The following is a 12,012-nucleotide window of genomic DNA, read 5'->3' on the forward strand; positions in this document are numbered from 1 at the left end:
GACCCAACTTTTTGTGTTAAAACCAAGGCTTAGATAATAGAATTAGATTTTAAAATAGTCAACTAATATGGGTGTTGCCACTTCTGGGAAACTCAGAATTATTTTAACAATTCTATAGCATTATTCATGTTTTGAAGATTAAAAACTGTGATTATATATAGAAATGTGGGACTAAAAAGGTTTAGCAGTACAGTTTTTGTGGAAACTCTGTTAAACTGTCTAAGGTTGAAGAAATATCATAAAACTTCTATATTCTGAATGTGTTGTGGAAAAAATGATTTATAAATCAGATACAATTATTATTTATATAACAAGAAAACTTTACTGCTGTAGAATTGTTTTAAGTTTCCTTTATTTTTTTAAAGTTTTTTTTAATTGTTTATTTGTTTTGAGAGAGAGCAAGCGAGGGTGTGCACAAGTGGGGAAGGGGGAGAGAGAGAGGGAGAGAGAGAGAAAATCCTAAGGAGGCTCCACACCGTCAGCACAGAGTCTGATGTGGGCCTCAATCTCACCAAGCGAGAGATCATGACCTGAGCCTAATTCAAGAGTCAGAAGCTTAATTGACAGGTGCCCCCGTTTGAGTTTCCTTTAAATATAAATACCATAAACACCTGAAATGAAACCATGATTTGAATCATTGTATAGTTCTAGGTGCAGTAGAATTCATTCCTGAGACATCTTGTTTCATGGTGAGAATTCTTCAGCCTCAATTTAAGAAAATATTTCATTATGTATTTAAATATATTGTAATGAATGTTGATTTATTACTCTGACAATCTGTATGGCATTTTAAAATTAAATTTATTAAAGGGCATGTAGATGCCACATGTTTTCAAACTTAAATGTCCTCATACGGTAAGCAGACCTATTGTTTTCTATCTCTTAAAAATTGGTGTGTAAACTTTGTTTTTAACAAACAACTTTATCAGTTGCCCTTATATAAATAGTTCAATTTGAATGAATGTATCCTATTAAAACACATTTTTATCTACGGATATTTCATTGTCAGAAAGCACTAATATTCCTAGAAGACACACTGACTTTTTTGTATTTGCAGCTCAGAAATTGGAATGATTGGAAGATTAGAACTTGCTTTGCTGTCATCATATAATGTAGTGAATAATCAGACAGAAAGCAAAATTAGTATATACAAGCAGTTCACTTTAAGGAGTATCAAATATCTGCCAATACACAATTTCTTTAGGGAGTGGTTTTGTATATCAGAGTTCAGCATAGTAGATGTATAGTTTAGTCCCTACCAAAAAACATTTGGTTCTTGATATGTTTATTTTGTCTCACTGAGAGTCCCTGATCTCTAACTTAAAGATAGAAAGTTTGAGATTTCAACATACCTACAGATATGGAAGTGTTGAAAAATAGGATTTTCTTCATCCCTACTCTTCTATCGATCCTAGAACACTGGAATTCATGGAGGCACTGTCCAAGATGCTCCTTATTTCCTGCGCTAAAGATTCTCCCTGGCTTTTGTTGCCATCTACTCTAATGGTTTCAGTCACTCCCAAATCTATATCTCTTATGGAGACATTTCACCTAAGCTTCACCCTATGATAAGACAGTTGTCTGTTTGGACCTGCTGCTGAGGTGTACCTGCAAAGCTAAACCCATCATTTTCCTCCTGTCTTCATTTCCTCAGTAAATAATCCACCAATTAATCAAGCCAGACACTTGGAAAACTACATATACTCCCCACTTTTCCTTGCCATCTGTAACAATTAGGCTTAAGATATTGTCATTTTAACAAGTCCTAAAAGATAACCTGTGATAGGTATCCTTAGAACAATAGAGATCAGTAAAATGAGAAACCCTTCCAACACACTGACACAAATTGTTCCTTTCTATAGGTCAAGAGTCAGGAATTTATATTTGTGGTACAAGGAGTATGCAATCCAAATAAACAACTCAATATTTTAATTTAATGCCTACATGAAAAAAATGCTAATATTTTGGGAGCATTTCAAAGAAATTTGGCTCAGTTTCTAAGCATGAAAAAGGAGAATGTCAATGTCAGTTGTAACTGACCAGACCAAAGGATCTGTGTGACATACTAATAATGCCCAAGTTTATCTTACAGTCCCATTTCCTTTTTTTGGGATTTTTGTTTCCTTATAGTAAACTAGGTTACTTTAAGTTGAAAGTTTTAAAAAATTTCTTCCTTAGTCCTTAGATTGAAAATATAATAATAATTACTAAATCTAATTTTAAGTTCTTTTTTTGTTTTTGTTTTTGTTTACTACAATCTGGACCTCTCTAAAACACTTTGAGCCAAATCAGATGAGCATCTGATTGAGCATCTGATGGTGCCCCACAGCCATATCTCTATCCACCTCCCTGGCTAGCCAGAGAAATGACTTTGAAATGTTTAGAGATCTTCATGGCAATAAGATAACATTAGTCAAATGGAGCCCTTGAAAAGTATTCTAAAAAAATCTTTAGAGTAATATTTCTTAAACTACTGCCTATATTAACATAAAGCCTTTTTTTTTCATCTTTCCAGGTATGGGGAGGCATTATTTATGAATTCTAAACTCATTAGTGGAGTTACAGAATTTCTTAATACTGAAAGTGAACTCAAAGAGGTAAATATTTTAATATGAGTTCTAATGCTTTTCTTTTATAAACATATGAAGGCATACATTTACTTTATTTTTTCAACAGATTCATATCCATTTCTTTAAAACACACACACACACACACATTCATGCTAAAGACTTTACTCAATTCATTATTTGCAAATGTATTTCTATTATATTAAACATTAAATGCCTTTGAGAAATGTTTAAATGTAATGTTTCCCAAACTGGGGGACTCTACTCCAGAAATCTTTGATCCAATCGGTTGAGGAACAACCCGGTTTAGAAATAACAAAACTATCCTGTCACCATGACTCAGTATTTAGATACAAAGGATCAAGGCTGGTGTTAAGGTACAGAACTTGGGTCTCACTGCTTTGTGGACAGGCCTATACAGGAAGTAGATGACTGGATGTGATAATAATGCTTCATGCTATCTAGTCTGTTCAATAAAATGAATTCATATGTGTGACAGAGAATGTGTCTGACAATATATCTTGAGATTAATAGCTTAAAATTCTGCTTGATATGATTACACATGAATTTCACTGATGAAAATAAACAATTTTTTAAAGGATTAGTGTCCAGTTTGGAGTATATCTAATGTTTCCTTCCTTTTTTATCTGGTTTATTTCTATGGAAATTTAAATCAGCTATTTTTTTTTTTTTTGACCATTAACTCACATTTGTAACACAGAGGGGTGGAAAATGGGGAGGAATAAATATGTAGGAGGGAGGAAAAAATATAGATACTTTGAAATGATTCAGATGAGCTGGGCTTCGACCATTTATCACTTTTTCGTCCATTGTGCAACTCTGTTGTAAAATATAGCTGAGATTTGGCATTGAGAATCATAGCTTCCTCAGCTCTCACTGACAGAACGCCTGAGGCTATGACCCAGAGATAATCATATCGAGCAGCATTTCCCCAGAAGCATCAACCCTGGCACCATCAGTAACATCTTCTAATATTGCCCAATGTTGTACGATTGTCCCCTATTCACTCACTTGGATCCCTGCAACACTAGGAGCTAAGCTAAGTCTCTGATTGTAATGATTTGAAATTCAATTTTTATCCCTGCTATGTGTTCCCAACCCTAAAGGATTTGGTTTTGAAAGCCGTAGCACATGTTTTACTATATTTTTTTTTAATAAAGGAAGCTAAATGGGAAGGACTTCTTTCATACCCATGTGAAACAGAAAGAAAGAACGATTGAATGAATGATTGCTTACAATTTTCTCTGTATTCAAAGGAAGTACTTTTAATTCCTTGATTTTATATTCAATAATTGGTGAGTGAAAGATTCATTTACTCACAACCTGAGAAGTCGAACACAGAAGTGAAAAATCTCTTCCACCCTTTCCTTCCCCTAGTCCTTCTCTGTTTTTGCTCCCTTCCTTCTCCTGTCTTCTCTGTCTTTGCCTTTGCCCCTTTCTTGCAGCCTTTCACCTGTTCCCTCTCCCACTTCTTCCTCAAACTGTCTTTCATACTTCCCTTGCTTCAGTAATACCCAGGCCATGAAAAAATATCTTTTTTTTAAGCTTATTTATTTTGAGAGAGAGAGAGAGAGCAGGATAAGGGCAGAGAGAGAGAGAGAGAAAGAATCCCAAGCAGGCTCCATGCTGTTAGCACAGAGCCTGACACAAAGCTTGAACCCACAAACCATAAGATCATGACCTGAGCCAAAAATCAAGGGTCAGTCACTTAACCCACTGAGCCACCCACGTACTCTGAGAAAACATCTTTTAAATGGATATTAATTTGGGGCTCCTGGGTGGCTCAGTTGGTTGGGCATCTGACTTCGGTTCAGGTCATGATCTCATGGTTTGGGATTATGAGCCCCGCATCAGGCTCTGTGCTGACAGTTTAGAGCCTGGAACCTGCTTCAGATTCTGTGTCTCCCTCTCTCTCTGCCCCTCCCCCACTCATGTGCGCGTGCGCTCTCTCTCTCTCTCTCTCTCTCTCTCTCTCAAACATAGAAAACATTAAAAAATTTAATAAAAAATAAATAGATATTAATTTGATGTTATCATATGCCGACCACTTTGTTTTATTTATTTCACACATGGATTTCATATTTTTCCACTTGATTTAATTGCTATTTGAAGTGTCCCAAGAAACCCCTATAATGAAAGGTGCAGTTTCAAAACTGAAACTAAATTGTGGCTTTTATTCCATTATCCAGCAAGCAGTTAACTTCACAATACTGTCCGTGGCATAAGCAACGAATCCCTTCACCATCTAGCTACTTGTGCTGACTTTCTATTTGGACAACTGCTGCCTGAGGCTTTTCCAGAGTTTCATTATCTAATCATTGTGTTTAAGATTGGGGACCACTGTTGTTGAGTGGTATGGGGGTTTACTTTGTATTGTTAATAAACCCCTTTCATTAAAATAAAAGGGGTTAGGAAATTCCAGACTCATCCTCTCCTAACCAATGAGCCTCAGAAACAGAAAACCCAATATGCTCCCTTTGGATAGGGTATATTCTTATTTTCAAGAGTATCTAGATCAAAAGGGAATCAGCATCTTTATGAATTCTGAAAACTCAGTTGAGATTTTAATGATCCCCATCAGCCTTAGGGGCATTCAGTAAAGAAATGTGTATTGTTCCGAACTCCCTTCCCCAAAACTGCATTCTCGTACCTGACACTGGCAATTTCCTTCTCATTACATGGCTCCAGCAATTTGAACAATATTTCTCCATGAAACAGTGTGTTATTTCCTTAATTTTAAACTAATGGAAGTACAACCTGAGGGAGCCACAGAGGCCCTTGACAGTTTTTCATACTAATGTCTGTTAAGCAATTCTCTCCAGCACTTGTTTTTCTGCCTTTTTGAACCTAATCTACAACACGGCTGGGGAAGAACATAGATCCTGTGCATCACAGACACCCCACTTACAGTTTTAATGTTGAAAATATGAACCTCATAATAGGGCAATAGCTACTTCAATTCATTTATATAGTCACTGAGAGTATATTATGTTGTGTAATTTACTCTCCAAATAATTTATTTCGTGATGCTTAGGGTCTAGGTTACCCTAAAATAAGAGTTTTTTTTTTAATATTAAAATGTTTTTTTTTTTTTAATTTTTTTTTTTTTCAACGTTTATTTATTTTTGGGACAGAGAGAGACAGAGCATGAACGGGGGAGGGGCAGAGAGAGAGGGAGACACAGAATTGGAAACAGGCTCCAGGCTCTGAGCCATCAGCCCAGAGCCTGACGCGGGGCTCACAGACCGCGAGATCGTGACCTGGCTGAAGTCGGACGCTTAACCGACTGCGCCACCCAGGCGCCCCTTAAAATGTTTTTAATAGAGAAATTAACAAACATGTCTAGAAATTTTAGGCTAAGAACGGGAAGCACAAACAACGCTGACATCTTACTAAATGCTATTTTATAAAAATGTCTAAACTTGCAACATTTTCAAATAAAAGCACAAGATGGCATAAATATTTAGGAAACACAACAATAAAAGCTAATAACAACAGAAAATCTACCAAAGAGCTGCAGAAAGAAGCAAACTGGAATGCCAAGTGCCTTCCATCTACCTCAGGCCCTATAAAGTCAGGCAGGAGTCTGGAAGGTGCTATCATTACACCCCAGGTCCGGTTAGATGGCTGTTCTCACCATGCGTTTGTCAGAAAGGCTGTGGAAGAACATGAGTATAAGATCAATTTATGCCAGCTATGGAGAGTTGGGCCTTATGTGTTCTGATGAATAAGCTACTCCTAAGATTCAGATGAGTTACCTCAGGCTCTCTGAGCTCGTGAAGGAAGTTATTTAGTGCACTTAAATAGTGATTTAGGAAATGAATCCCTGGGGACCCACCACTTAACATTTTTTTATTGATAGTTCTTTTGCAGGGTAATCTGACCTACTCTTTGTGTCAATAACTCATTCATATTCAAACCCATAGTTTGTCTTTGAGGAGGACTTAAGAGTTTTACTTCATGTGTTCAGGCTGTCTTGCCGTCTATTTCATCAAGGGGCCAAGAGCATGTTCCACAGAATCAAAGTTGCCAAAGGGTCATTTACCATTATCTGGCATATTTAGTACTGCCTAGGAAAGTATGTAATAGCACAGAATGTATTTCAAGAGGAGTAGATATAATTTTTTTCCTGATTGACATATACTACGTAAATAATACCACTGTAATATACATATGTAATATGCATGGCAATATACATATTTTTATAATAAAATATAATTCAAAACAGACCATGATGTATTATTTGTTGCTTTAGAAATATGGACTGAATGAGTCCAAACATATCAATACAAATGAATTATTGGATTAATCAGTTAAAGTTTAAAAATATGATTCAAATGTTTCTATTCAACTTCCTTTGAAGATATGTGTGAGCATGTTACAGGCATATATATATATATAAGATATTCAATGAATTCCAATGTCTTCCCTTCTTCTGCTTAGTATGTGTAAATTTGGTAAAATGTCAAATCAGTTTTAAGGGTAGCATCAACAAATCTTTGTTATATGTTGGATATTTTACATGTTGGTTATAAAAGCATAGTGATTGTGAAGTCTTATAAAGGACATAGCTCTGAGATATGGCTACCTACTGCTAATGCTGCAGGGGCACAAGGCTTTGTAGGAAAGTAGAGGATAAACTTTGAGAAAACCCATCGTATCATGTAATCAAAGTAATGCTGTCATAAACAAACCAAACTACCAGCGAACCAATTTCTAGATTAACTCAGAAAGATATTAAAAAGTCCATTTTAATTGCATCCTCCCCACCCCATATCCCCCTGTCCCTGAGTCAATCTTGATGCACTACATTTCCCTCCTGGCATATCTTCCATGTGGCACCCACCATGTGATGAATCACACCCCACACTAATTACACCACATAATGTTTCTGTGCTGCAAGTTGATTTTTCACATTCGCCTATTAGCATTGCGATTGTTGGTTGGTTGCCAGTTTTTTTAAGATATATCAAACAGAAAGAAAAACTGCTAGTATTTAATCTTGAAATAAAATCCCTAAACATCCCCAGAATATGTGAACTCTCTAGAGAAAATCTTTCCATAAAAAGAATAACAATGCATTTCAAAATTATAACATTTTAATTAAATGCTCGACGTCTCTAGCTAAATGAGTCCGCATTCTTGCTTCATTCCTTCTAAGTTGAGTTACTCAGGTGATTGCAATGTCATTAACCATCCAGTTTTCATATAGCATCATTAGTTTTTTCCACTAGCTGATAACTGGTAATCCCTTGCCACCAAAGATAATGTCAAGCCCTTATACTGTTTATTTGGGGAAGATAAGGACTAGTTTTATCTCTACCAACAAAGAGTGAACTTTAACCCTCATATTCAGTTTTTAAGGCTATTTTGTACCTTTGATATGATTCATAATTAAAACTAGCCTTTGCCACAATCCCCTCAACATATATGAAAATATAAACACATCTCTTTTAATATTTGTCTATGAAACAAGAAGCTGAATTCGGAGCTCTTTGAACTGTAATGTCCACTCTTTTTTCCTTCCAGTTCCAAAAGAAACTACCTCACACCTAATGGATGCAATTTCTTATATTTCATTTTGTTAGTAAGATTGCTTCACATATTAGATAGGCCTTCTGTAGGGGTGGTGGCACTTTGTTCCACATACAATCTTGTTTATATATGTTGGCCATGAGTTTCTCTGAGACATGTATTTTTACTACTCTAAAATGTGTCTTTTCAGCTGAAGAACTTCATGAAGAATTATGATGGAGTAGCTGCTGCCTCTTTCTTGAGAGCTGTGGAGACCGTTGAAGCCAATGTGCGCTGGAAAATGCTCTATCAGGATGAGCTCTTCCAGTGGTTGGGAAAAGCTCTGAGACACTAATAGCTCTATTATAAACAATTCAACTCAGAATTTTGGGAGAAAACTGCTTTATATGGAATGAGGAAAATGTGCTATGTGGAAAATGGCCAGATTTTCGGTGTTAACGTGTGGGAGGACTTTTTTTTTTTAATTTTTGGTTTTGGGGGATTTTTTGTTTGTTTCATTCATTCTGTTTTGTTTCTCTACTGGGTGTTCTTCTCTAAAGAAACTCTTGCAAGTGAAACTAGCCATGATTGCTTCAGCTGTACATTCCTTGCTGTACAGGACCAAATATGATAGTGGTGCATGTTGATGTTACAGTCAGTTTGGAAAAACATATTCAGAATATTTTGTGCATGGTTGTGTGGTCCTGCCTGTGTTCAGCATGCTTATTTAAAATGTCCAATGTTGTACGTGAATATCTGTTACATCCAGGATGGGCATTATACAAAAGCACAAAGATTACCTATGACAATCAGTGTTGCGATGAAAGAAAAACTAAAAAGGAATTATATTCTTAGTCCTGGGCGATGTGAGAGGTAAAACAGCCCTTGAAGTGACCAGTGTCACTTATTTCAGCACTTGGATTGTCTTGCAATGATTCCTGTGTTACTAACTCATTTTCTTCGAGTTAAAGCTGTGTATACGTTTAAAAAGGCATATAGATAGTGTATGCATATGTATATGTACATAGGGAAACCCTGTATGTATATAGTATGTTGCACACTGCACTTGTGCAAAGGATCTCTTCAAAGAAACTTTATCTCTTTTTATAAACTTATGCAAACTTTGAAAAAGCTTAAAGGAATTTATCTCAACGCTATTCTTCATGACAATTTCCTGACTAAATTTCTCAACTGTTATAGATTTTTTCATCTACTTCCTGAACAGTGGTCTATTCTACTACGTGAAAATGAATTCAAACAGAATTTATGTATAAACACTCTTCTAATTCTCTAAAGTGGCAGCCTCGTATCCTAAATATGGATTCTGTCATCATTTTGGTCAAACTTCCCATTGCATCAAACAATTGTGCACACTTAAGAATTCTCAGCGCTGAGAAGGTGTTTCTTTTCCATCTTGTTTGTTTTTCCATCTCATGTTGGGTGGTCCAGAGGGTTGAAAATTCTCTCTTGTGTGTTGGTCTTTGTGTCTGTGTCGATCTAATCCTCCATTAAGTGACCGTACCTCAAGTACGTCTGATACCATTTAATGACCTTTGATGCCAGTTGTGCGTCCGTTCCGATGAAAGTTACTTTTCTTGAGGAAAGCTCTTCCTTTGGCATTGACAGCTGTCTTCCGCCAGGGAATTTTAAGTAGCCCTTCCCATGGCTGTGTGTTATGTAACACAAGTGCTTATTTTGCATGGCATTCTCACCCAGTAGGCCAGCTCGCCAAACGTTGCTTAGATGCTCCAAAATGAACATATTTTAAGTTTGCCGTTATAAAATACCAGCACAACTACTGGACCAAAGCTAAAAGTATGTGGACCGCTTTCTATTTTCCTGAGGTTCTCCACTCTTCCACGTCTCCTTGCAAATTATTGAGAAAGATCTATTCTAACCGTCACTGAACACTGGGAAAAAAAAATAGGTGTTTTAAGACCAGAGTCATAGATTTATTTTGAGTTTAATAAAAAGTGGCAATTTCCAAATCCATTGAACAAGTATCACCTAAAATTGAATTTTATCTTTTTTGCAATTAATATCTATTACTCATACCTAAATTTTTCAGCACTTCATTCAGTTAAAACATGTGAATTTTAAATACACTATGTGGATTTAGTGAGACATAGTAATACTTAGCATTAAATCTAAAAGTCGTCCCACCTATCAGAAGTCATGTAATTTAACTAGTACTTACACATATGTAAACTCCATAAGAGACAAGTTCTGGACATAACAACAATAAATACCACACTGCCGTAAGGGTCCAAAACATGTACTGTATGAGCATTGGATTCATGTAATAGAGATAAATAGATAAAAAATTAGAGGTGGATGTCTTATTTTGTGTCATGAATTACTGAAAATTCTTAGTTGTGACATTCTTTTGAGCGAAATCATATTTCCAGATTTGAGTTAGAAAGGCTTTTATAGTTCTTTTTCCTCCCCACTGTTAATAATCTCAATCCTCTTTCAGTATTTTAGTGGCCTTGAACAACTGGTTTAGCTACAATGTCAAATCCTAAATGTGTAAATTATGTGCAATGTTCAATACCTCATAGAATGTTTGTTAAACGGTATAATAGTATCAATGGCATTGAGATGGGATTTCTGTTCTACATATTTTTCAATAATTTGTCCTTTCCAATGTTGAAGATTATATCAGGCTTTAACGTTTTTTAGTTGTTTAAATAAGTAATATTTTCAAAATAATAAAATGACCAATGATATCTCTTGGAATATTCTGTAAAATGTAGTTATAAAATTCTATTTTCTACATAGAGTTTTTATCTTTTTTCTCTTCTTTGTATGCTTACAAATCCTATATATGCACGAAATAACAAATTGTTGAAAGTGTTCAGTACTTAGGCTTACCACATTACTGTGCCAATATATGTACCACAGCAAAATTTGGTTCCAATTAGACAGGACTAAATTATTTACCATACTGAATATTAAATATCACTAAGTAACTTGTAAATAAAAACTTTTCCCCGTTTTTACACATTTTTCCTTAAGATTTTCTTAAAATCTTTAAGATGAAAAAAAAAAGTAGAGAAGCACAACCTCTAAGGTTACTATCTACAATTGTAGGCTTATTCCTGAGTTTCAATAACCAGATTTTAACTGCAGTTTAAACTGACTTTGGTTTATATTACCTCTAAGATAATTTATATTATAGGACTGGGCTTTTTGTGGCAGTACTGTTTACAAATATAACTTTAATATCTTACCAGCTTATTCAGATTAGAATGTATTTATAAATTGAATTTCATTTTCAAAGAGCTTTACACATGCTGTTTAATTTGGCTCCTTTCAAAAACATAATAACTTATGTTAGCCCTGATGGTCTGATGAGAAAACTGAGGTTCAGAGTAGAAATGTGAACCATTTAGAATGATACAGTTGTTATTTGGGGAACAGGCACAGTAACCTTGGGCTTTCAGTGAAACCTTCCTAACACTAAACTAGAAAGGCATTTTTGAAATACTTCTATCCGTTGCATTAGCTGGAGATTTTCCTAATACCAGAAGCAGCATTAAAATATGTGACGAAATATGTCTACAGTAATTATATTATTTTTCAAAGTCTGTGTTTCTAATTTGCATGATTCAAACAACTGGGTGAAATGTTCATCAGCAATTCACTTTAGTCCATACAAGCAGCCCAATATTGTTACAAAAATATAGTTCATTGATTATAGTTTCCTTTTATTATCTTTCAGTGACTACTGTTTAAATATGACTTTAAAATGGTGATAATATGCTTTATTTTTACACATATTTCTCTGAAAAGCTCTATCTGTAGTAACAGATGGTCAGACCACAGATAAAATGGTTTCCATCTAAATCAGTGAAAATAATATTCGGTAAAATGTTTATAAATCTATGCAGACTAAATTGCGAAAAAA

At 35.2% G+C, this 12,012-nt stretch overlaps 1 protein-coding gene across 1 annotated transcript in view; it reads left to right on the plus strand.

Moving 5' to 3' along the window:
- Positions 1–11,660, plus strand: part of TRHDE (thyrotropin releasing hormone degrading enzyme) — a 390,625-nt gene extending 378,965 nt beyond the window's left edge. Inside the window, exons 18-19 of the mRNA XM_043565049.1 lie at positions 2,516–2,597; positions 8,314–11,660. Coding sequence (XP_043420984.1) covers positions 2,516–2,597; positions 8,314–8,457 — 226 coding nt within the window. The 3' untranslated portion in view covers positions 8,458–11,660. The remainder of the gene's footprint in view (positions 1–2,515; positions 2,598–8,313) is intronic.
- The last annotated feature ends 352 nt before the right edge of the window (positions 11,661–12,012 follow it).

The sequence above is a fragment of the Prionailurus bengalensis genome, chromosome B4 (genome assembly GCF_016509475.1).
Source record: "Prionailurus bengalensis isolate Pbe53 chromosome B4, Fcat_Pben_1.1_paternal_pri, whole genome shotgun sequence".
NCBI classification, from domain to species: Eukaryota; Metazoa; Chordata; class Mammalia; order Carnivora; family Felidae; genus Prionailurus; species Prionailurus bengalensis.